At 38.0% G+C, this 27,424-nt stretch overlaps 2 protein-coding genes across 5 annotated transcripts in view; one reads left to right on the forward strand and one right to left on the reverse strand.

Moving 5' to 3' along the window:
- Positions 1–4,525: 4,525 nt before the first annotated feature.
- ppp1r14ab (protein phosphatase 1, regulatory (inhibitor) subunit 14Ab) overlaps positions 4,526–27,424 on the reverse strand; it is a 38,840-nt gene continuing 15,941 nt past the window's right edge. The window contains exons 1-4 of one of the 2 annotated variants that reach the window (XM_073922841.1): positions 17,805–18,213; positions 12,383–12,463; positions 11,628–11,660; positions 4,526–5,680 (exon numbers count right to left, since the gene is read on the reverse strand). In XM_073922841.1, the coding sequence (XP_073778942.1) occupies positions 5,546–5,680; positions 11,628–11,660; positions 12,383–12,463; positions 17,805–17,816 (261 nt within the window). In that variant the 5' untranslated portion in view covers positions 17,817–18,213 and the 3' untranslated portion in view covers positions 4,526–5,545. 2 annotated transcript variants of the gene reach the window in all.
- LOC141375001 (uncharacterized) lies at positions 19,668–26,965 on the forward strand. Of its 3 annotated transcripts, XR_012390814.1 has the most exons (3): positions 19,668–19,818; positions 20,268–26,476; positions 26,926–26,965. XR_012390814.1 is itself a non-coding variant. In XM_073923602.1 (2 exons), exon 2 carries the CDS (start codon positions 20,455–20,457, stop codon positions 26,194–26,196), a length of 5,742 nt encoding a protein of 1,913 aa, XP_073779703.1. In that variant the 5' UTR covers positions 19,668–19,818; positions 20,268–20,454; the 3' UTR covers positions 26,197–26,965. The 3 variants fall into 3 exon arrangements, 1 of the variants encoding a protein (XP_073779703.1); XR_012390813.1 differs by having other exon boundaries at positions 19,668–26,476; XM_073923602.1 differs by having other exon boundaries at positions 20,268–26,965.

Consider the following 27,424-nt stretch of genomic DNA (forward strand, 5'->3'; position numbering starts at 1 on the left):
ACTCATGGTTTTAAGTCAACGACTAATAGCATTTTGGTGGTCATATGCAGGCAAAACAAAATTAATACCAGTGGTTATGATCTTAAAGAGTTAGTTTACCAAATGGCTTCGTTCATTTTTGGAATACAAATTAAGACATTTTAAGTGAAATCCTAGAGCTCTTTACCCTACACAGACAGCAATGGTCACTAGACATTCAAAGTCCAGAAAAGGAATTTAAAACATTGTCAAAATATGAGACTTTAGTAGTTTAACTGTAATCATACGAAGCAAGAACACTTTTATGCACAGAATAAAACTGTAAATATGACTTTGTTTGCCCTTGTCTTCTGTCAGATCAGCGTGCATGTTTACCATGGGTAGGATGATTGCATGTTGCACTGCTGACTCTAATGGCAACACTTACCACGTAGCAAAACATCTCTGGCTCAGCTCTAGCACACACAATCAGCTTTTGCTTGGCCCACATGACGCAGTGAATTACGGTACATGACTTGACCAAGTCTGGCTTTCAGACAAGGCCCAAACATGGACCATAATGGGGCCAAGTATTAAATAAGTTAATAACCCATAACTGAGCCTGAAATGGCCCAGATACAGTATGTTGGTGTGTCATGACTGCAATGAAATTGAACCCATGAATCTTTGTGCTTTAGGCGTGCTTTTTCTCGAAGCGAAAATAATAAAATGTATTTTAAATGTGTGTCAATACAGGCCAAACTTAAATGGCCCACATATCAATTTCTCTGGTCCAGCTCTGACCCACTCAATCAGCTTTTGCTTGGCCTACATGCCGCAGTGAGTTACGGTACATGACTGGACCAAGTCTGGCTTTCAGACAGTGGCCAAACATGAACTGTATCTGTGCCAAGTCTTAGCCAAGTTAATAACTATTAACCCATGAATCATTGAACTTTTCTTGAAGCAAAAATAATAAAACGTATTATAACTGTGGGTCAAGATAGGCCAAACTTTCATGGCCTTCATATCAATTATTACCATATGGGCCACAATGTACACATGCTACAATGTACAACTGGCGCAAGCATTGTGTGCTGCCTTAAAGACGGTGCCACCTCTGTCAAACCAGGGCCATGCTGAACATGCCGTTTACGCCAAATCTGGGCAAGAATTCTTTGCTACCTGGATTCCACCTGCTCTTAGTTAACATGCACCCCTACCTGATGCAGGATAGGCAGTACTGTTGGTGAACACAGTTTTGGGGATTTTTCAATCACGCAAAAGTGATCCTTGGAGCTTTGTTTGATTACAGTTGAACGACTAATGTCAGATATAATGTTTCGACAAAGTTTTTGGCTCCGTTTCTGGACTTTTAGAACTTCTCTGGACCATTGCTGTCTAGGATGAGGCGCTCTCTATATCTGTCATCTAAAATATCTTAATTTGTGTTCCGAAAATGAGTAAAAGTTTCTGGGGATGGGGATAACATGAGAAGGTGTGATTAATAACAGAATTGTTGTTTTTGGGTAAACTAATCCTTTAATTTGATTGCAGCATTGATGGAAAATTACAACCAAAAGCCACATAATATTGTATTATATCAGTTGTTGTTGTTGTTGTTGTTGTTGTAAAAATAGCAATGAGCAGCAATAAACTTAATTCTTTCATCAATTTTCTACTATTTATTTTAGTCTTAAAGTGATTGTTCAGCCATAACTGAAAATTTTGTCATCATTTACTAACCCTTAACTTGTTCCAAACCTGCTTTCGTTCTTTTGGTAAAACACAGAGGAAAATATTTTAAAGAAAGCTGAAAATGTGTATGTATTGACTTCCATATTTGTTTTTTCTACTATTACATGTTATCAGCTTCTTCAAAATATCTTCTTCTGCTATATGTTTTTTTTTTTCCTTTTTGGGTTAACTATACCTTTAAGTCAGAGATGACCAAAATAGGGCCTGCGGGCCAAAGTTTGCTTATGGTAACCTATGATTTTCTAATTTAACCTTTTGTTTATTTGTTTGTTTAAATGTTGAGCCAAAAAAAAAACAAAACAAAAAAAATCTAAAACGAGATTTTTAAATATGTAAATGCTGTCGCTTGAAGATAGAGGTTAATACACAAGGCAGTGCAGCTTGACTTATGTGGCATTGAACATCGTGGTGTTAAAGTGTTTGTATGTTTTTATTATAAGTTCATTATAAAATGTAAAAAACAATATTAATACGAATAAAGTAATTTTTCTATTTATTGTTGAATAATAAAACATTAGAAAATTACCAAAGAAGCTTCATGGTGTATACCTTCAGCCCACCATTCTCAATCAAGTTTGGTTTTTGGCCCTTCATTAGCCAAAGTTTAAGCATCCCTTCCTGAAAGGATTTTTAAAAAAGTTTAGAATGGACCAACAGTTGACTCCTTACAAATGTAGCTTGGGGCCCAGAAGTTTATGGACTGCTTACACGGGTCAGTTGGTTTATTTCATAGACCCGAGGGTAAGTAAATTAACTACAAATTCTGGACTGAACTAGTCTATGTAACAGGTGCTACATGTTATAAAAACCATGTAAGCTTATCTTGATTTATCCTACACTCGCAATTATTCGTGTTTATGGCTTTTGGTCAGCGCTGGTGTTTGGCGTGAGGGAAGTGAGTTCTCTGTCCTGAGTCTTCTGTCTTTTGTCTCGGCCTTGTTTGTTGATGCTAGTCCTCCTCTCAGGCCTACAACACATCTGAAGGTGTTTTCCCAACTGTGGGTTGAAATAAGCAGGGCAGATATGTCAGGGTTGCTGTGCCCGGGTCAACGAGTGCACCTGCGCGGCTCGGCGAGGGGTGGTTTGCTTTGTTTTCTTACAGCGAGACTCAGCATTGTATTAGACCCACGGATCCATAGAGGCTTTGATCACCACTGTGGTAATGAGGGCTATTTATGTTGTTCACGTCATGGGAACAGGCATGACATCGCTGTTTGAAATAATTCGACCAACTGATTCTGTTGTGTTTTTGTCATTATTATTATTATTATTATTATTATTATTATTATTATTAATTTTTTTTATTATCAATGGTATAGGTATTGTCATATAGTCTATTAATACACTGTAAAACCCCAAAACTTATAGTAACTCAAACCATTTGAAGAAACTGATTGCAACAAACCATTTAAGTTCAAAAACTAATCCCAATGAGTATTGTGAACTTAATCCATTTGAGTAAACGAAGCAATCTGAGCACAGTAAAACCCAGTAAAGATAGATAACTCAAACCAACTGTGTACTGTAAAACCTGATAAGTTAAGGCAACTCAAACTGTTTGAGGAAACCAATTGCAACAAACCATATGAATTAAAAGCTAATCTATATAAGTACTGTGAACTTAATCCAAAGTTGAAGGAATGAGGTATTTAATTAACTCATTACCTTCAACACTGAGTTCAAAACTCTTTTCAAATGAATAGAATTAACTTTCAGTAAATCTTGAGTTAAATACACTCATTTCATTTGATAAAGTTGACTGTTGGGTTTGACAGTGTATTCATATACATGAGAAATTATTATTAAATATTAATATAATTGTTTTTCTTTTTCCGTTTTGGTATATTCATTTGTCTTTTCTACTAATATGCAGTGTCAATTTATCAATTTTGTACTTTCATTTACAATATATATTAAGTTTGCACAGAGTTTAAACTCAAGAATGGTGTTTTTTTTTTCAACAAACAACTTTGCTGCTTGAGTGGTAGTCTAGTTGTTTTTGAAAGATGAATACTGAAAATATCTTCTAACTATTTCTATCTGTTAGATCAAATTGTTTGTGTATCAGACATTCATGTTATGTAATAACATACACAATAGCTTGTGTAACCAAAATAGCTCAAAATAGATTTATGACATGCATAAATGTGTTGCTGCCCTCTGCTGTTTAAAAAAAAATGACAGCTTAAACTTTGTTACACTCATGCTTACTTTTTTATCCTGAAACAATGCTGATTCCCCATATTTAAATTGATTGATACTTACACATTATTATCCTGCATTATTTTGTAAATGCATTATTAAATGTTATGTGTGTAAAATTGTGACACATGGCACAGTGGTTAGCACTGTTACCTCACAGTAAGGTTGCTGGATTGAGTCCCGGCTGGGCTACTTGGCAATTCTGTGTGGAGTTTGCATGTTCTCCACATGTTGACATGGTTTTCCTTCGGGTGTCCCAGTTTCCCCCACAGTCCAAGACATGCGGTACAGGTGATTGAATAAACTAAATTGGCCGTAGTTTATATGTGTGAATGAGTGTGGATGGATGTTTCCCAGTACTGGGTTGCAGCTGGAAGGGCATTTGCTGTGTAAAACATATGCTGGATAAGTTGGGGGTTCATTCCACTGTGGCGACCCCTGATGAGTAAAGGGACCAGGCCGAAGGAAATGAATAAATGAATGAATGAATGAATGTGTGTAAAATGAATGTAGATGAATGTTAGAAATTTAAACAGCTGCTTACATTGATGTGTTAGTAAACATACATTATCATTACTAACAGAATGAAGTGAAGACATTCAGAAGATGTATTGTTATTATTTTATTTCACAAAGATATAACAGGCTATTTACAGCATTATTACTGTGTTCGTTTGCTTGATTATTAGTGATACAAAAAAAACATAAAAACCTGTTATTACTTTTTGCTTAATTGAAATATTCATCTTTTAAAAAATCTTTTCGTCCAATGGGTAAAACTTTGTTGTGCACAGGAACTCGGATTTCAAAAACCTTTAACTGCAAGCAAATGAACTGAAAACAGTAAATAAAAGCATTCGAGATATCGTGAAACTCTGTACAAACAAACATAGCGGTGCATTACACAAACTAAAAATACAGATCTGAAGAAGAAAAAACTCAAATCCTTCACAAAGTGTCATTTCTTCAAACAAGCAGTAAATTTGATCAGCTTGAGTATAATATAGCAGCAAACAATAACAATACCTCATGGTTTTGTCAGAAAGTTTTTCCTATCTACTGGGCAAAAGCTTGAGCCATCAGTTTTAATGAATCATGTTAAATTTAGCAAAACTTTTTTTCTGTAAAATAATTTCATCCTACAAAATCCAACAACAGATATAAACAACACGACAGTAAAATATTTAACTCAATATCTCAAAAGAATCTTGCCATATTACTCTTTGGTCCATTTGTGGAAAACTTGTATAACATACAAGCATAATGACAAAAAAAAAAATCCTTTATGTGTCAATATGTAATAAGAACTTGAAACTTGAATGATATTACATTTAAATGGGTTACACAAGTATAAATAATTACCTAAAAGAACAATACACCTGTTCACTAAAGGAAAAGTACACCTGATTTAACAATTAAGACTCGTTCATATTAAAAACATCTAAATTATGATGACCATTGTCTTAGGTCCGTGCAGTGGTCAGTAACTCAGTGTTGTACTCTAATCTTTAAGCAAGGTTTTTACATAAATAATTTATGTTTTTTTTTTTTGTCAAACTGTTCATATACAAAACCAAAAACAACAATATGTGCTGCTGATGCCTTGACAGTGAGCTGTGAACGACTGCTCAGTGTATCTCGCTGTCAGAAGAGCCCTGGCGCTCCGGGAAGATGTGAAGCTGAGGATGTTCGATCCCATTGTTGTGGAGATCTTCTTGTTTCTGCAAACCGTGAAGTTTCTTCACCAGCTCTGTGATGAAGACCTGAGGAGAACGAAGAGGAATATGCGTTAACTGCCGGAAAATAACGTCAGCAAATCCTAGTATTGACTTTGTCAACAGAGGGCAGCAGAGGATAGTGATATTGTTTGGTTAGCGTCGTCTTGTTAGCCCCCTGCTGGTGGTTGTTGTCACTATATCATTTGCCCTAACACCATAGGACCCTGTGTCCATTATAATGGACATCACATGTCAGGCTGTGTTTTTGTGGTTCCTGAGCATTTAATCTAATTTAAAGCCTGCAGTCTTTGAGAGTGGAAGGTTGTCATGAAATCAAATATGAGTAAGGCTCGGCATGTTGTAATTTGACAACATTACTTCACACAGACGCAAGCCACATTTACAATGTTTTTATTCATATTTATTGGTATGTTTTCCAATATTTCATAAAGTGTATGTAAAAAAGAGAGATTGCACTTGCTAATTACATTTTAAAATCTTTTGGCACATTGTAAGCTTTAGATCAAGATTTTTTTCAAATATGTCTGCTCAATAGGATGTACAATGGGTTCAAGATCTGTTACTGAAAGTAAATCTCCAGTAATGCTGATTGAACATTTTCATATAAAAAACTATATTGATGTACTCATTCATTGCTGAAACAATTTCATATGCAGAATATACCTTGACCTTCTTGAGCGTATAGCGGATAAAAATCTCAGATGTGGACATTATATGGAGTGATGAGGAAGATGAAGATAAAGTTTGTTATGAACAAGATGCAATCTAAAAAACAAAAACCTCAAAATTACAGTAAAAATGTTACAATGTTATTTTAATAAACCCCCATACTCATTCATTCATTCATTCATTTTCTTGTCAGCTTAGTCCCTTTATTAATCCGGGGTCGCCACAGCGGAATGAACCGCCAATTTATCCAGCAAGTTTTTACGCAGCGGATGCCCTTCCAGCCGCAACCCATCTTTGGGAAACATCCACACACACACAATCATACACTATGGACAATTTAGCCTACCCAATTCACCTGTACCACATGTCTTTCGACTGTGGGGGAAACCGGAGCACCCGGAGGAAACCCACACGAAGGCAGGGACAACATGCAAACTCCACACAGAAACGCCAACTGAGCCGAGGTTCGAACCAGCGACCCAGCGACCTACTTGCTGTGAAGCGACAGCTTTACCTACTGCGCAACTGCCTCGCCCCTACTCCCATACTCCTCTTTAGAAAACATGATGATAAAAGATAATCTAAGAAAAGGTATCATATTAGAGTTTTATGGTTTGCTGACAATGAACTCACCCATGAATTCATATTGTAAATTATTAATTTATTATTAAATTTATAAAATTTATTATTAATATTATGAAATTATTGTAAATTGGCAGTGCACAAAAATTAAATTATTTTGGGAAGAGGTGAGAGTTATAAATGAAAAAATTATTTCAAAACAAATCATCCTCAACCCAAAGCTTTTTTTGCTAGGTTTATACCCAGAGGACTCAAACTATAGTAGAAGCGAACAAGTATTTATAGACCTCAGCTTGCTTTATGCCAAAAGATGTGTTGCTTTGCTATGGACAAAGATGCAAAGACCAAACGCTACTCAATGGATAAGACAAATGTTGTCAAGTCTGCATTAGAAAAAATAACTTATATACTAAAAGCTAAACAACGTGTATTTGAAAACATATGGAGTCCTTTCATTAGTTATATCAAAGAAGTGGAATTAACAGAGGAAGAAGTTGATGAATAATTTTTGATGGATAATGCAGTTCCAGCTTTATAGTTTTGCATTGATACATTATTTAAAATATATTTGCTGTGCCTAGTACTCAGTATGATTATAATTGTCATGTTTGAATAGATTACCATTATTGACAAAAAGAGGAGCAGTTTTATTTTTATTTATTTATTTTTATTTATTTATTTATTTGTTGTTTGTTAGCTCGTTTGTTGTTTGCTTTTAGTTTTTATTATTAATTTATATATACTTATGTTTTGTGTGGTTTGTAGATGCAACAAGGTTGTTATTGTTGTAGGGTGTTTGTGGAATGTTGTATTTCAATGTGTACAAACCGAAAATGAAAAAAATATATTATTGAAAAAAAATGTTACAATGTTAGTGTTTGTGATTTTGAAAATAAATTTCAAGATTATACCAGCAATCATGTTTTTTTGTTTGTTTTTTTGTTTTTTATTTTATGTTGGTATAATGTTCAGGAAGGACAACTTTTTTGACCTCATGTCCAGATATCCAATAACACCAACATGTTTTAATAAAGTTTTTTTGTCCATTCATCAATACTGACAGTTACAGTTTACAGGAGTGCGACAGAAAGATTGACTACAAAACTGCTAGTACCATGTTGGACATTATTCCACCTAAAGATCTGCTTTAAAGTGTTAATTCAGTCAAAATGGAATTTTTATTATTAATTACTCACCCTTGTGTCGTTTCAATGCCCTCAGACCTCCGTTCATCATAGAAACACACATTAAGATTTTACATCTCTCTGGTCCTAAATGGTCCAGCAATGGTCCAGAGATATTCACAATAAAAACGGGGCCAAAAAAGTCAAAAATGTCCATGTGACTTCAATTGTAATACGAATCTCCTAGAACAAAAAAAAAACTTTGCCTATGTCTTCCACATCAGATCAGGGTGTACATTTACTATGATACAGGCAATATTACGGGTTGTTGTTTTGTGTTGCACTACCGACTAATGGCAATAACTCTTTTAATAAATACGTGCCTTTCGTAAATGCACATCCTGAGCTGACATGGAAGAGAAGATATAGGCGAACAGATTCATAATGACATGTTTTTGGTGACCAAAATGTTTTGGAGCTTTGTATGATTACAGATGAACCACTAAAGAAACAATGGATGTTTTGGTTCTTTTTCTAGACTTTGCTGAACATCTCTGGAACATTGCTTTCAGTGGGCTCTCAGATTTCATCTAAAATATCCTAATTAGTGATCTGAAGATTAATTAAGACCGCATGGGATTGAAATGAGGTGAGGGTGAGCAACTAATAACATGATTGAAATTCTTTGTGGCCTAGACTCAGCAAAGAGAGATTTTAGTCTGTAATGAGATGATACGGTGCATCTGGAAAGTATTCATAGCGCTTTACTTTTTCCACACCACCGTAACATATACAGCCTTATTATAAAATGGATTAAATTAATTTATTTCCTCAAAATTCTACACACAATACCCCATAATCGCAGTGTGAAAAAAAGTTTTTTTGAAATTGTAGCGAATTTAAATAAATTAAAAACCTGAAAAATCACATGTACATCAGTATTCACTGCATTTGTCATAAAGCTCTAAATTGAGCTCAGGTACATTCTGTTTTCACTGATCATTCTTGAGATGTTTCAGCAGCTTATGCTGTGGTTACAGTAGAGTTTGAGCTTGCGAAATTCTGTTGTACGGTGTTGCAAACGGACAGGATTTTACAAGATGATTAGACGTTAAAAAAAAAAGCTAGCGATTGGTTTGTTTTAAATTTCTGTCCAGAGAGGTCATGTTTTGATTTTCAAAGTGTTCTCACACTATCATGTGTTGCGATTTCGCAGGTCAGAGTTCACCAAGCTTGAACTTTCCAACGCAGCAAACTGCAAATCCTGTTGTAGGAGCTTGAGTTTCCGGTCTGACACATTTGCGTGCGTATAAATAGATGTCTATGGGGAGAAAAGTGCAGTGTGACTGCAGCTCTAATTGGAGTTAACCTGTGGTAAATTCAGTTGATTGGACATGATTTGAAAAGGCATACACCTGTCTATATAAGGTCCAAGGGTTGACAAAGCATGTCAAAGCACAAACCAAGCATGAAGACAAAGGATTGTCTTAAGGCATAAGGCTGGGTAGGGTTACAGAAAATTTTTTGCTGCTCTGAAAGTTCCAATGAGCACAGCGGCCTCGATCAACCTTACGTGGAAGATGTTTGGAAGCACCAGCTATCTAAGCTGAATGATCGAGAGAGAAGGGCCTTAGTCAAGGAGGTGATTAATAACACGATGGTCACTCTGTCTGAGCTCCAGCGTTCTTCTGTGGAGAGAGGAGAACATTACAGAAGGACAACCATCTGGGCAGCAATCCACCAATCAGGCCTATATGATAGAGTGGCCAGACGGAAGCTACTCCTCGTCTGGAATTTGCTAAAAGGCATCTGAAGGACTCTCAGACCATAAGAAACAAAATTCTCTGGTCTGATGAGACTAATATTTAACTCTTTGGAGTGAATGCCAGGCGTTATGTTTGAAGAAAACCAGGCACTGCTCATCACCAGGCTAATAGCATCCCTACAGTGAAGCATTGTGGTGGCAGCATCATGCTGGGGGGATATTTTTCAGCATTGATTCAGGAACTGGAAGACTAGTCAAGATAGAGGGAAAGATGATTGCAGCAATGTACAGAGACATCCTGAATGAAAACCTGCTTCAGAGTGCTCTCGACCTCAGACTGGGGCGACGGAAATATCATTGCAGTGGCTTCACAACAACTCTGTGAACATTTCTTGAGAGATCTTAAAACGGCTGTACATCGTCGCTTCCCATCAAACCTGATAGAGCTTGAGAGGTACTGCAAAGAGGAATAGGCAAAAATTCCCAAAGACGGGTGTGCCAAGCTTGTGGCATCATATTCAAGAAGAATTGAGGCTGTAATTGCTGCCAAAGGTGCATCAACAAAGTATTGAGCAAAGGCTGTGAATACTTATGTACATGTGATTTTTCAGGTTTTTTATTTTTAATAAATTTGCAACAATTAAAAAAAAAACTTTTCACTTTGTCATTATGGGGTATTGTGTGTAAAATTTTGAGGGAATAAATTAATTTAATTAATTTTGGAATAAGGCTGTAACATAAAAAATGTAAAAAAAAGTGAAGCGCTATAAATACTTTTTAGAAGCACTGTACAGCAACATCACAAACAGTTGCGGCAGCTATGTTGGATGCACATTTCTGATGCGAATCTCCCATTCCAGCACATCCAAAGGTGCTCTGATGGATTGAGATGGGGTGACTGGAAGCCATTTGAGTAATATTGAATCTAATGTCATGTTCATTAAATTCTGACATGAGTTTTGTGTCATGACATGGTGTGTGTTATCATGCTGGAGGTAGACATCACAAGAATAAGCCGTGGTCATGAAGGACTAGACACAGGTCAGCAACAATATTCAGGTATACTTTGGTGTTGAAATGATGAAATAGGGAGCTCAAAATGTGCCAAGAAAATATCCCTTCATCTGTTACACCACTAATAACAATTAATCATTGATACAAGTTTGGAATAGATCATGTATGTTGTTTCTCCTCTGATCTCTAACATCGATAAGGCACTTTCACCCACAGAACTGCCAATTATCAGATATTTTCTCTTTTCCAGACCATTTTCTGCAAACCCTAGAAATGATTGTGCATGATAATCCCAGATCAGCACAAAGTTACTTAAATCATATTTCATCCGCATTCTAAGAATCATATTATACTTCAGCAGTTTATGCTGTCCAAATTAGCTAAACAGATGTATGATTCATTTAATCAAATGAATATATTTTAGTGTTAAAGTGATATTTTATCTAAAAATGAAACTTTCCTCACAATTTGTGTGTACTATTTCACTCAAAAGAAGTCAAAACAGCTATTGACATGCATAGTAGGAGAAAAATTGTAGTCAATGTTTGCTTGTTTCCAACATTCTTCAGAATATCTTCCTTCAGTTTCAACAGAAGAAAGAAATGCAAACAGGTTTGGAACAAGTGGAGAATGAGGAAATGATGACAGAAAAACGTGGCTGTTACATAGGCTATAAACTCTGCATGGATTTATTTTGACATTAAAACTACTGTGCACGCAGAAAAGGATTTGACAATGGCAGGTCATGTTTATTTCCTACTGTGTGATGATAACATACTGTATAGCAGAACAGTGGTAGAGGCTGAGACAGACTTACTTCTGTGTTGTTACTGCAGGCATGAAGGATGTCCTGTAACGAATAGAAATCAGGGATTAAAAATGAGTCTGGCACCAAACAGATGTTGCGGTAGTGCTTTCTTTCCCATTTCCTTCCATTCACCTAATAGAAAGGACTTATTGGAAAAACAAAGTAGAGCGGGACTCGGTTTGGTCCATCTAGAAATTATTGGATGGTTATGGTTTGTTATTGGTGGATTTCTTGTTATTGACAGGTTGTTACTCTCTTGTGCTAGTAAAAAAATCACATTGCAGGAGCTATTTTGAATATAGAAGGTGCATGTTTAAAATAAGATTATATGCACCATCAATAAATAGTTTATAGTAAATACTGCAATATTTTTATTTACAAAAAAATTGCAAGGTATTTTTAATTTCAAAACAGTAATTCAGACTCTTTTCCTGCTAAAACTAAATTTCTATGGTCTTCCATAATGGTTTATGATGCTTTGATTCTGCTTTCACTGCTGGCTAGACAAGGTAAGTTTACTTTTATAGCATATTTAATACCCTATGGTAATTCAATGGTAATTTTGAGCAAAGCAAGGTTTGGGATGGATCTTGCAGGAAAACTCAGTAGTTTGCCAAACATACTCATTTTGTTCCCAAACCCTCTGGCTTGTTATTACAAAATGTAATAATTTCTGCATGACCTGTTCCATAAAGCTGATTTAAACACACAATGTAATGGTGACAAGGAGCACTGATGTTTTCAGTATTCCAGACAACAGGTACCTTAAGCTTCTGTGTCCTTTCTTCATCACTCTGTAGATCTAGCAGCTCATCAATGTTTACTTCCTCTGGCATCTCATCTTCCTGTGAGAAGAGAAACAGAATCACTGTTGAAAAATAAGGTGAATGCTAGACTCGAAGATTAGCTCGCATAGAAAGATCTGCTGCAATGTGAAAAACAGGTATGCATGCTTGAGTATTCTGTTTTGTGACATTATGTCTGGTTTTTATTGGGTTTTTTTTTCGCTTCTTATATTTCTTTGGTTTATGTTGCATTCATATTATGGTTATATATTATGGTTATATATATTATTTAAAAAAAATATATATATATATATATATATATATATATATATATATATATATATATATATATATATATATATATATATATATATATAAGGGAGGTATCACACACACTAGTTCATATTAAATAAACAAAGCCTGCCCTGTGTGTAACATTTAGCAACATTTTTCCACAAAAAATTACACTCACCGACCACTTTATTAGGTACACCTGTCTAACTGTTAATTAACACAAATTTATAATCAGCCGAACACATAGCAGCAACTCAATGCATTTAGGCATGTAGACATGGTCAAGATGATCAGCTGCAGTTCAAACTGAGCATCAGAATGGGGAAGAAAGGTGATTTAACTGACTTTGAACGTTGCATGGTTGTTGGTGCCAGACCCGCTGGAGTGAGTTTTTCAAACTGCTTATCTACAAGGATTTTGACACACAACCATCTCTAGGGTTTACAGTGAATGGTCTGAAAAAAGGGGGATATTTTCTTGGCACACTTTTTGCCCATTAGTACCAAGTGAGCATTGTGTCAAGCCACAGCCTGCAAGTATTGTTGCTGACCTCAGTGTTGCTGACCACAGTGCACCCATCTTCTGATGGTTACTTCAAGCAAGATGCTGCACCATGTCATAAATCCTGAATCATAGCAGACTGGTTTCTTGAACATGACAATGAGTTCACTATACTGCAATGGCCTCCACAGTCACCAGAACTCAATTCAATAAAGCACCTTTGGAATATGGTGGAATGGGAGACTCACATCATGGATGTGTAGCCGACAAATCTGTGACAACTGCGTGATGCTATGATGTCAATATGGACCAAAATCTCTGAGGAATATATCCATTACCTTCTTGAATCTATGCCACAAATGATTATGGCAGTTCTGAAGACAAAAGTGGGTTCAACTCGGTACTAATGAGGTGTACCTAATAAAGTGGCCGGTGAGTGTAGAATATTCAAATGAGGAAAAACCCACTCCTCCTTCATTTAAGTTTCAGTATTTTACAAGAATTTGTTCAGGGAATAAACAAATAAACTTAAAAAAAGTGTTGCTCCATCCTTATTTAACTTCAATGTTTAATCATAGCCATCACTGAGTCTAGATTTAACACTAATTTTGGGCCAATACAGATATATCAAAAACAACACTATGGAGTTTTTGCTCTATATTTTAAGCATTTTAGCAACTTTTAAAAGTGTTAATTACAAAAATTACATTTTATGAAAATGCTGATCATGCACATGCGTGATACATGTTTAGTCTACAAGCATGAGCGAGTGTTAGACAACCAAAATAACAATTCTCAACTGTCTGTTATTCTCAGGACAGCATGTTTTTGTTTTCTTATAAAACAGCATCACCAACTGGCCTAGTATGCATGACAAAAATGTTTCGTTGTTTTTGTGGATCCATGTGACACTTTTTGACATTATCGTACATTATCGTACATGAAATTGAAAAGAAACCCCCAGTCTCATAATCTTTGCTCTGGGCCAAATAAATCATACATAATTAATGGACTAATTTACACATTGCCTTAACAGGACAGTTAACCCAAAAATAAAAATTCTGTCACCATTTACTCATCCATCCTTCACTAGTTCAAAAATGTATATATATATATATATATATATATATATATATATATATATATATATATATATATATATATATATATATATATATATATATATATATATATATATATATATATATATATATATATATCTTTTATTTCTTCTGTCAAACACAAAGGAAGATATTCTGAAGAATGTTGTAAAAATATGAACTGACTTTTAAAGTATTTTTTTCAGTTAATTTTTTTTTTAGTCCAAAGACATGTGGTATACTGTAGGTGGCTGTAGTGTGTAAATGGGAGAGGGTGTGGGTGTTTTCCAGCACAGGGTTGTATTGTATTGTTTCAACTGAAAGGGCATCCGCCGATAAAATAGATGCCAGAGTAATTGATTCATCTCCTCTGTGGTATAACTCCAGTTAAATAAAAAAATAAGCTGAAAGAGAGTGAGTATTTTTATCTCTTTGCTCCTACTATGGATTTCAACGGTTGCTTTTTCCCCACGTTCTTCAGAAAATCTTGCCTTTTGTAATCAGAAATAAATCATACATTTTAGAACCATGAACTTGAGGATGAGTAAATAGTTACGGTATTTTATTCATTTATTTCCCCTATCCCTTTAAAAATCTAAACTGCATTTGAAAAGCAATTCTGTTTTCTACAGCAAGTGGCGTGCCTGAAATAATACAATCTATTATTTATGGTGTACACCTCTTTGTTTTGAGAAATGATTTTAATCTCCACTGTGGTTTGGTGCCTTCGGAAATAGGTCATGGGCCATTTCCAGATCATTCCAGTAAATCATTTACTAAAGCCAAACCCGCTCGAAACCTGCCACCCACCAGCCAGGCAAAATAAAAAATATTACAGCATATGCTCCTCCTATATACACCTGGTTTTGGCCACAGCCATATCACCCTGTAGCTCAACACTGGTTGCTTGCTAAAGCAGAGCAGGATTGAGTCAGGTTAGGAGTCAGCGCACTGAAAACATTAGATTTACTACATTTATTTTGTTTGTTTAAATTCAGTCCATATGCATTGCTTGCAACCAGTTACCCTAAAAAATTGAGTAAACTCACTGGAAAACTAGGTTGCTTTTGGAAGTGATGTTAGTGACGCCAGCAGGGGGCACACTACCTGCAGTCTGTGTGAGTCCTAGCGCCCCAGTATAGTGACAGAAACACTATAGTGTCTTTCGGATGATATGTTAAACTGAGGTCTCGACTCTCTGTGGTCATTTAAACTCCCATGACACTTCTCATCTTCAGGAGTAGAGGTGTAACCCCAGTGTCCTGGTCAAATTCCCTCCCTCAGCCTTTATCAATGATCCAGTGAATTGGCTGAATCACAGTCTCTCCTCCACCTGCAGCTGGTGTGTGGTGAAGCACAGGCGCTGTTGTCCTGTGGCTGTTGACGCATCATCCAGGTGGATGGTGGTGATGAGGAGAGACACGCTTGTATGATTGTGAAGTGCTTTGGGTGTATGTTCACACACAATAAATGCTCTTTATTAAAAAATACGCACATGCACATGCTTTTGGATACTTTTCTTTAGGGAAAGAGCAAACAGGACAATGTTTAAAAGCCATTTGACCTATTCATTTATTTTCCTATGGCTTAGTATCTAATTTATCAGAGGTCACCACAGTGGAATGAATTGCCAACTAATCAGGCATATGTTTTATGCAGGGGTTGCCTTTCTAGCCTCAATCCAGTACTGGGAAACATCCGTACACTCATTTATTCATTTTCCTTTTGGCTTAGTCTCCTTATTAATCCGGGGTCGCCACAGCGAAATGAACCGCCAACTTATCCAGAAAATTTTTACGCAGCGGATGCCAGCGACACACTCTGTATTCGTGTGGGTTTTCTCTGGGTGCTCCGGTTTCCCCCACAGTCCAAAGACATGCGCTACAGGTGAACTGGGTAAGCTAAATTGTCCATAGTGTATGAGTGTGAATGAGTGTATGTGGATGTTAACTGAAAGATCCAAAGTAGCTTCAAGTACTGTATGGCGTTCAAACACACAACAAGTTAAGAGCTGGTCATGCAAGCCAGAACGTTTGCTGATAAGGTTACAGATATCTACAGGGAACAGGGTCGGCGTGGGAGAACTTTCAAAATCCTGAAACTAACACCACCGGCGAAAGGTCAATCAGAGTAAGATCCAAGCTGAAAGCCCTACGAGGGCTTCAATGACCTTTCTTTTAACTCCAAATGCCACTGAAATGCTTTGAAACCCTCACACTCTAGATGTACATGAGTAGGGTTATTTATAGTTGGGTTTCTCCTTTTGATTTGACTCGATGCACTAAAATAACTATTAATAAACAAACATTTAAATAATACTATAGAAGCTTTCAAAATTATTTCTAAAACTTTGATATTTAAGCAAGGACATTTTCACAGAATGTCTGATAATATTTTTTCTTTTGAGGAAAGTCTTATTTGTTTTATTTCGGCTAGAATAAAAGCAGTTTTAATTTTTAAAAAAACATTTTAGGGACAAAATTATTGGCCTCTTTAAGCTATGTTTTTTTTCAATAGTCAACAGAACAAACCATCATTACAATAACTTGCCTAATTACCCTAACCTGCCTAGTTAAGCTTTTAAATGTCATTTTAAGCTGTATAGAAGTGTCTTAGTAGACATCTAGTCAAATATTATGTACTGTTATCATGGCAAAGATAAAATAAAACAGTTATTAGAAATGAGTTATTAAAACTATTATGTTTATAAATGTGTTGACATTTTTTTTAAACATTTTTTAATAAACAGAAATTGGGGAAAAATTAATCGGGGGTGAATAATTCAGGGGGGCTAATAATTCTGACTTCAACTATTTATATAAAAAATAAACAGGGGGGCGAATAATTCTGACTTCAACTGTATATATATTCAACGGCATAATCGTGTGTATAAAAAAGAAAATCAAACACGGAGAGTCTAAAAACCCTTTTGTAAGAGGAACTACATTCTTCCGCCAAACATTCCCATTTGCAGCTGACATCAGAACAGCAGAAACTGTTGCTACTTCACGTCACTTTGGATCTGGTATTTGAATGATTCTCTAGCGTAATGTCTAAAGTGATGATAAAACAGGTCATTTTGCTGACATTTTAAGGTTATAAGGCTGAACGGCATGAAATGCCATGAGTCTAAAGAAATATCTTCTTGTATTTTTCTGTTGCAATTGGGAGATCACAATAATTAACCCTGAAAAAGCCAAAGCAGTGCAATCACTACCAGATTACTGTTGTGTTTGCGATAAGGAAAAATGGTGAACACATGCAGGCATTTTTTCTTTCTTTCTGTTTACTAAACTAGTCTGCAGTAACAAAAACAGGAGGCACATTCGAAACAAGCAGATGGCCAACCATAAAGTAACTTGGGGTATACAAATAGTGGCCAACACAAAATACATACATTCCTGATGAGTCCCATATCACACTTAACACACTACAATTACTATGGTATAAATACAGCACTACAACATACAAAAGAGAGAGAGAGATCGACTTAGAAAGTCACTTACCAGTTTAATCATGTTTTGATCAGCTGAAGTTAAAACTTATGCAGTTTTTCTCCTCTAAGGGCTTATTATGCGGCCTCTGTCATCATCTTTTAAAGAACAACAAGAACAGTCTTTGCCCTGCTTAATGACAGGCTAATGCCCGCCAACGCCCTCTCTCAGAAATGATAAATATTTAAAATAGGCACTATACCTATAAATAAACTGCATAGTTGCAATCTAAACAACGACATTCTCGCCTACAAAGCCTCAAAAGTACATTATGTTGACCAAAAGCAGGAATATTTGTCAAACTGTAGTTTGTCCCCTGCTTGTTGCTGTATGTGGGTAGAGTAATAGACAAGGGTGAAAGCTGAAGAAGCTAGAGGCTGTTGAGTGCTGTTCTTTTTAGATTCAAGAACCAAACAGAACTATTGTATATATATATATATATATATATATATATATATATATATATATATATATATATATATATATATGTATATATATATATATACACACACACACACACACACATACATGTATGTATGTATTTATGTATGTGTGTGTGTGTCTATACACACACACAAACACACATTCTTATAAATTAATTTAATTAGAGTCCCTGAATATCACTACACTTAATGCACAGTTTTTGTTATCAACACAGTTTTTGTTATGCTTATCATTGATATGTATCTTGATGTATTAAAATGAGAACAACAAACATTAAAATACAAAGTTATTCTACAATCTACAAAAAAATAAATATAACTGAAAATGTTCAAAAAGAAACTACAAAAAAGTTATTAAAAAAATGTTGCTAAAGAGATTTTTCAGTGATCTTGAATGTTAATGTGTAAATATTCTAATCTATTCTTGTGAGTCATTGTTTATATACAGCCAGTGACTGATGTCTGTGGTAATTCCCAAAAACTCAAAATATTTCCACTGATAAAGCATGAGTTCTTTCACCTTTTCTTGCAAGCATGAGTGCTGAGTAAATCACTCCAACTGGTTTAGCATCAACTGATCCCCCTTGGGCTGTGATTCAGTCTCCATTAATTCCAGGCCAGTAGCGACTGGGCAAGAGTGGGTGTTTTTATCTTCCTGCTGTCTTTGAGTTGGGCTGTTTCTTTTCTGCTGAGTTTCCATGTCTTATCAGCAGATGTGACCCTAATTCAAATGCCCATCTCCTGTGTCTTTCTGCAAGTATTCATATTATAGAGTATAGAAGTGAGATGTAAGACTAGTCTGACAAGCACGGCAACATTTAAAGTGTTAAAAAGGTTACCATTATTATTATTATTGCTTATTCTTAGTACTAAGGATTTTAACATTCACCTCACGAATCAAACTTTGCCATGCAAGTTGTTTTTTTAGCTACAGTTTTGTCAATTCAGACTTATTTTGTACAAAGAGTTAAATAGTCTTCATAAAAGTGATTTAATGATTTTCTTAATTTTTCTTATTTTTATTTTGTGTGAATGAATTAAAGAGGAACCTGAGCTATATACAGAGTATACAGTACATAGTATACTCTTTAAAATTAAGTTAATAAACAGTTCAAGTCAAAATTATTCAACCTCCTGTGATTTAAATTTTTCTTTTTAAAACATATCCCAAATGTTTAACAGAAAAGGAATTGCAAGGAATTGTACAATTCCTGTAATATCACAACTAGGGTTGTAACGGTATGAATTTTTCACGGTATGATAATCGTCTAAAACAATACCACGGTTTGACGGTTTCGCGGTATACGGTATGTTACAAATGTTACAAAATAATAGAACAGTGAAGCAAATTTGACTTTTTCCAAATGTTCAAAAGGCTTCTGGAACATTCTCTTGCTGACTGATACGCAAGTGCATTGTCACTTTAATGGGCGGGACTTAGAGAAGGAAGAGAAGCAGGTGTGCAGAGCAGACAAAGAGCCCGAACTGAAATCGCTGCAAAGTTAAAGTTATCTTCTTCTCTGCTCACGTTTGCATGCAGATTAAGACAACCAATGATGTATATAGTTGTGCGTGCACAGAAAGTAAGTGTATTTGGTTTTGTTGATGTAAATGTCTCCTTATTTTAGATCGCGGGTGAAATGCGCCATAGCGCCATAACGCAATAGCGTCTAATGGCCGATTTTGGAGTTGTAACTTATAATAGTTGATAATTAGACTTGTTTTCATATGCAGTATACCTAATGCATGTAATGTTAACACTTTACATGTAAAATGTAATCGTTTCGTCGAGTTATTTACTACATATACATGTGAATTATTATTTCATTGGAAAATGTGCCTCAGCCACGTTTAGTGATCTATTGGCGCCCTCTTGCGGACAGTTAGGGAACAACTGCTCTAAATGTTTCCATTCATATGGTGCGGTTACTGTAATTTGTATTCATGTTTTATAATTATAAGTATTGTTATTTGATGTTCTAATTGTTATTTATATAATTACTTATGTGAGATTATTTTTGTATTGTTTCAGAAAACCACAACTTATCATCAGTAAATGTTCAACTGAGAAATGGAGTCTGAGTGAATTTCTTTGAATAGATGACAGTAAACAGTTCTGACCGACTGTCTGCAGGGATTCAGATACACCCGAATCAGTGTTAAATTAAAACCTCAGTTACAAAGTGGTCCTTCGAGCCGGATGCTGAATAACTGCAGAAATGTCATCCCGTTCACAGCAAGAGCCTCCAGCTGTTCGCCCCAGAAGACATATAAAGCCTCCTGCATATCTAGCAGACTTCCAAGTACGTATGACTGGATCTGAGAGGGGATGCCAGCAACTTACATATTCAAGTGATGAAGAAGTTAACGCAGAATATGCTCCATTGTCTACTGAACGTGAGTCTCATGCCTCCACACCTATAAGTCAGCGTTCACCAACCAGTGATCTGGTGCTACAGGATGAATGGCAACGTACACAGGGAGTGTTACAGAGAGAAGAAGATGAACAGTATCATCAGTCACAGCAGTCAGCCTGGGAGAAGTTGCAACGAGAGAATGATGAGCTTCGTAGCTGCATCCGACAAATGCCAGAGATTTTAAGTGTATTAAAGGGTCTTAAAGAGGAAAATATTGTAATGAAACGAGAGATCCAGCAGCTAGCCTCAAACGTAGCCATTCAGCATAAGCCAGTCGCTCGGTTACCAGCTCCTCGCCCTGACGTACCAGAAACAGTTCATAGCCAGCCTCTGTCCCCCACACAAAGCAGCGATTTCCCCCAGTACCCCTCTGGGCAGATTAAGCAGATAACAGAGCAGATGAGAGATTGCACTGTCTCACCTATACCAGTAGAGCAGCCCCAAGCACTGCCAAGGTATCGTACCCCTAATCCAAGACTAGCTCCTCATCTTCAGCCTCATCCACATAGTGAACCCATCCACTACTATGAGCCCAGAGAGAATTATCCCTCACACTCAGACCAACGAGAATCCTACAATATGCAGCGTTCAAGGATTGTGCCTCCATCTGCAGTGCCATACTCTCAAGAGAGAACATACCGAGGACCTAAGCCTTCTATTCCGTTCTTATCAACATCGGATCCACGAGAGTTTTCAAGGTTGCGCATGGCTTTAGAGAATCTCCTACCCAGTGATGCATCTGAACGTTTCCGATATCAAATCCTCACAGATCATCTACAGTTAGAGGAGGCATTGCTAGTAGCAGACTCTTATTGCAACTCAACACACCCTTATACGGACACTATGCAAGCCCTCATTAACATGTATGGTCAGCCACACAAGCTGGTCCTGCAGAACATCGCTGAGGTCATGGATGGCCCCAATATCAGACCTGGAGATGTTGAAGCTTTCAAGCTGTTTGCGCTTCGAGTGCGTTCTCTGGTGAGCATGCTAGAACAGCTGGGTCCTGAAGGTAATGTTGAATTGGACTGTGGGTCACATGTTTCAAGACTGCAAAGCAAACTCCCTCATGAGCTGAGAACTAGTTTCAAGAGATATATACACCCTATGAGAGTAGTTATACCAACCCTCATCGATTTCTCTAACTGGCTAGAGTATGAGCTACAAGTTCAGGATGATGGCGTCAAAACTTCAGGTTTCACACCAGGCCCCAGCAACAAGAAAAGGCTGGAGTATCGTAATCCTAAGGCTGCCAGGAAACCCACAACCATCCTGCTAGGCACAGAGAAACCCATGAGTGGGAGAATAAGCCAACCACAATCCTCAGAGGTGACACCTAAATCTGCCAGGTTTAAAGGACGGTTAAGTGCATATTGCCCCTACTGTGACAATACCAATCACTTCTTGAATGGGTGTGCCAATTTCAAAGACCTTACCAAAGAGCAGAAAGAGTCCTGGATTCGGAAAAACAATCGATGTTGGTGTTGCGGACGCAGCCATCATGCCTCGAAATGCACCCTGAAATCCCCCTGTAAGACTTGCAACAGGAGACACCTATGCATATTGCATGACGTAAATGAACGGACTGTAGATTCCACTGAAACAGCCACTAAAGAGAACTCCTGTCTAGTTAACACCACCAAGGATGTCCTGTATGTTGATCGCCCAGTTTATAGCCGTAAAGTACTTTTGAAGGTGAGCAAAGTCATCATTACCAATGGAGACAAATCCATTGAGGCATATGCTGTTTTGGACGACGGGTCGGAGAGGACCATCCTGCTCCATACTGCAGCACAGGAATTAAATCTGAAAGGGCAGCCAGAGGACCTAATACTGCGGACGGTGAGGCAGGACCAACAGGTTCTTCACGGGGCGGCAGTCTCATTCACAGTGTCCCCTGTCAGTAACAAACACAAAAAATTCTCCATTCAAGGTGCCTTTACAGCAGAAAGACTTGGACTGGCAGAACAATCTCACCCCGTTGCTTCCCTCCAAAAGAGGTACTGCCATTTAGCAGGGCTACCCTTGCAGCAAATAGACAGAGTACAGCCTGTACTGCTCATTGGCTCAGATTGTCCACACTTGGTGACCCCAATTGAGCCAGTTCGTCTAGGCCCTCCAGGTGGACCCGCTGCTGTACGAACTCGACTAGGCTGGACACTACAAGGCCCAACACACGAGATTAAGCATGGCCGCAATACTCACCAATGCCTCTTCACCGCTATACCTCATAATGCTGAACTGTTTGCCCAAGTAGAAAGGCTATGGCAGATGGACGTAATCCCATACCGCAATGAGAAAGTAGTGACTCGGTCAAAACTTGATCACGAGGCTATCCGACTCCTACAAGAGAAAACTGTAAGAGTTAATGTGGATGGAATTATGCGATATGCAACACCACTGCTGCGTGTACAACATATGCCGACTCTGCACATGCCTAAAGAAGCTGTACTGCCACAGCTCAGAAGCATTGAACGTAAGCTGATGAAAACACCTGATCAGGTATGTGCTTACAAGGCTGAAATTGAGAGACTAAAGAATGCTGGTTATGTGGAGAAACTACAACCAGGTGAAGCTGAGAAATCACAAGAATCATGGTACATCCCTCACCATATGGTCACCCACAATGGCAAGAATCGTGTTGTGTACAATTGCTCATTTCAGTATGAGGGACAAAATTTGAATAAGCTGCTACTACCAGGTCCCACTTTGAGCCCCACCTTGCTAGCAGTGTTACTACGTTCCCGAGAACACTCAACAGCTCTGAGTAGCGACATACGAGGGATGTTTCATCAGGTGAGGCTGCTCCCGGAAGACAAATCCTTGCTTCGGTTCTTGTGGAGAGACATTGCTGTAGATCAAGCCCCAGAAGTGTACGAGTGTCAGGTACTTCCCTTTGGGACTACATGCAGTCCCTGCTGTGCAACATTTGCTCTCCAAAAACACGTACAAGACCACAGTCAACCCGGAGATCAGGTGAGGGAAGTGATCGAAAAGTCATTCTATGTTGACAACTGTCTTTACAGTCTCCCCTCCAAAGATGGAGCCAAAGATCTTGTTGATCAGCTTTGTGCCCTATTGAGTGAAGGAGGCTTTGAACTGCGTCAGTGGCCCAGCAATTGTCCAACAGTAGTCACTCACCTTCCCTGTGATATAAGATCGAATAACTGTGAGCTCTGGCTTAGTCAGGGACTGCAAGATACCCAAGAATCTACCCTGGGACTGCTCTGGCGCTGTCAGTCAGACACTTTGCACTACAAGCACAGGGAAGTGAACTGTACTAAAGTAACCATGCGCAGCATTTATTGTGTCCTGGCCAGCCAATACGATCCCCTTGGCTATATTATCCCCTACACCACAAGAGCGAAAATACTAGTGCAGCGTCTATGGGATAAAAAGCGTGATTGGGACGATCCACAACTGCCTGAAGATCTGCTCAGTTTATGGAATTCATGGGAGAAGGAGTTGTGTGAGCTAGACAAGATAACACTGCCAAGATGCTACTCCAGTCCAGACATGGATGTACCAACTAGCAGACGAGATGTACATGTATTCTGTGACGCGTCGGAGAAGGCTTATGGGTCTGTGGCCTATTTGAGGACAGAAAGCACAGAAGGACAGGTTGAAGTTGCCTTTCTAGCAGCCAGGTCACGTGTTGCTCCCCGAAAGCAACAGTCTATACCTCGCCTTGAACTGTGTGCAGCTCTAAGTGGTGCCCAGCTCTCCAAGGTCTTAGTCACAGAGCTCACATTACCCATCTGTTCCTTAACCCTCTGGTCAGACTCCACGACTGTACTTACCTGGTTATTGTCAAGTTCTTGTCGTTACAAGGTGTTTGTGGGAACACGAATAGCGGAAATTCAAGAACTCACAGCTTCTGCAAGCTGGCAATACATACGATCAGAGGACAATCCTGCGGATAGTATCCCAAGAGGAAAAAAGCTGTGTGACCTAGTCAAATGTAACCAGTGGAATCAAGGCCCCTCATTTCTTAAGCTGCCTGTGGAGACTTGGCCAGAGCAGCCATCCTTGCCTGCTGAAGAGCAGCAGCACGAACTAAGGCCAGCTGTGTTTTGTGGAGCAATTACAGTCACACCCTTGCCAAATCCACAGCAGTATGAGACAATGACTGAGTTCATAAAAGCGTGTAATCAGCAGCTATACGGGGCGGCCACCATTACATGTGCTGATGAACAAAGAAAACTGGAACAACTTGTTCTTTGTCAAATCCAATCTGAATCCTTCCCTACCGAGATGGCCCAACTAAAGTCCGGGAAACCAGTATCAGGTACAAGCCGATTGGCTTCTCTCTCTCCCGAACTTGACCCTACCACTGGTCTCATTCGGGTAGGTGGCCGTTTGAGACATCGCACAGAAGCAGAGCTGGACTGTATTCACCCCATAGTCCTTGACTCCCACCATCCTGTAACTAAACTCATTATTAAGGATTATGATGAGAAGCTACATCACCCTGGATCAGAACGAGTGTTCGCAGAGATGAGGAGAACATATTGGGTGTTACGAGGACGTGAAGCAGTTCGGAGACATCAGCATCAATGTGCAGAGTGTCGTAGATGGAAAGGGAAACCAGAAGTTCCCCTGATGGCAGACTTGCCACTTGCAAGACAACAGCTCTTTAAACCTGCCTTCTTCTCAACAGGGATGGATTGCTTTGGACCTTACCTGATTAAGATTGGACGGAGAAATGAGAAGTGGTGGGGCATAATATTCAAGTGCCTCACGACCAGGGCAGTGTATATAGATCTGTTGGCCAGTATAGATTCTGATTCATTCCTAATGGCCTTAAGACGTTTTATCGCTCGACGAGGAAAGCCATACGAGTTACTAAGTGATCAAGGCACTAACTTCAAAGGTGGAGAACGAGAGTTGAAGGAATCTCTTGGCGCCTTGCACAGCGAGCTCCAAAGTCATCTTGCCTCCCAACAAATTAAGTTTGTCTTCAATCCACCGGGAGCACCCCACTTTGGGGGATGCTGGGAGAGAGAAATACGTTCAATTAAAGCTGCTCTCCAAGTTACACTAGGGGCACAGACTGTGACGGAGGAAGTTTTAAGAACAGTCTTAACTGAGATTGAAGGGATACTTAACTCAAAACCGCTCAGCTACACATCATCAGACATTTCTGATGTAGATCCAATCACTCCCAACTGCTTCCTCATTGGCCGCAGAGATGCCTCACTGCCCCAGGTGGTGTATCAGGACTCAGGAGTGATAAGCCGACGCCGTTGGAGACACAGCCAGCTGTTAGCAGACCACTTCTGGAGGCATTTTATTAAGTACTACCTGCCCAATCTCCAAGTTCGGCAGGAATGGAAAGCAGAAAAGGAAAACCTGCAGGTTGGCGAAGTAGTGATGATTGTCGATCCTCAGCTCCCTCGAGCTCTATGGCCAGTGGGGAAAATCGGGCAAGTACATCCAGGAGCTGATGACAGAGTAAGATCAGCCACTGTACAAGTTGGAAGGAAAACATATACCCGACCAGTAGCACGTTTAGTTAAGCTGCCAACCCTTGTTGAAGATTGATCCACTTTAAGGAAAGAACCTTTTGTAAATGTGCGAATTCAATTATTGAATTCGGGGGCGGCTGTTCAAAAGGCTTCTGGAACATTCTCTTGCTGACTGATACGCAAGTGCATTGTCACTTTAATGGGCGGGACTTAGAGAAGGAAGAGAAGCAGGTGTGCAGAGCAGACAAAGAGCCCGAACTGAAATCGCTGCAAAGTTAAAGTTATCTTCTTCTCTGCTCACGTTTGCATGCAGATTAAGACAACCAATGATGTATATAGTTGTGCGTGCACAGAAAGTAAGTGTATTTGGTTTTGTTGATGTAAATGTCTCCTTATTTTAGATCGCGGGTGAAATGCGCCATAGCGCCATAACGCAATAGCGTCTAATGGCCGATTTTGGAGTTGTAACTTATAATAGTTGATAATTAGACTTGTTTTCATATGCAGTATACCTAATGCATGTAATGTTAACACTTTACATGTAAAATGTAATCGTTTCGTCGAGTTATTTACTACATATACATGTGAATTATTATTTCATTGGAAAATGTGCCTCAGCCACGTTTAGTGATCTATTGGCGCCCTCTTGCGGACAGTTAGGGAACAACTGCTCTAAATGTTTCCATTCATATGGTGCGGTTACTGTAATTTGTATTCATGTTTTATAATTATAAGTATTGTTATTTGATGTTCTAATTGTTATTTATATAATTACTTATGTGAGATTATTTTTGTATTGTTTCAGAAAACCACAACTTATCATCAGTAAATGTTCAACTGAGAAATGGAGTCTGAGTGAATTTCTTTGAATAGATGACAGTAAACAGTTCTGACCGACTGTCTGCAGGGATTCAGATACACCCGAATCAGTGTTAAATTAAAACCTCAGTTACACCAAATAATATATTTTTAGTTACTATAAACAACACCACTTACAATGAACAAATAAAAATAAGAAAATAATAAATAATGTGTCAAAGTCCAAATAAAGTCCAAATAAACATGGTGCAAATCCTCAATAAAAAATAGATATAAATATTTACTATACTATAAATAGTTACATAACGAAACTAGATTCAATATGGAACATCCTTAGGTTTTATGTGCCAGCATGGATATGGTTGTCTATGGATATGGATTTGGATATGGTTGTCTGCAATGCAGATAAACAGCTGCACCTTCATTTGCGTCTTTTGCGATAAACAGCAAGAGCAGCAGTTCGTCTTTGCTGTGTCACTGTTTTG

The sequence above is a fragment of the Danio rerio genome, chromosome 15 (assembly GCF_049306965.1).
Source record: "Danio rerio strain Tuebingen ecotype United States chromosome 15, GRCz12tu, whole genome shotgun sequence".
Classification (NCBI taxonomy): Eukaryota; Metazoa; Chordata; class Actinopteri; order Cypriniformes; family Danionidae; genus Danio; species Danio rerio.

Bases quoted from the DNA above. Each gene is read 5' to 3' on its own strand.
- LOC141375001 (XM_073923602.1), top strand. From the start codon at position 20,455: ATGTCATCCCGTTCACAGCAAGAGCCTCCAGCTGTTCGCCCCAGAAGA.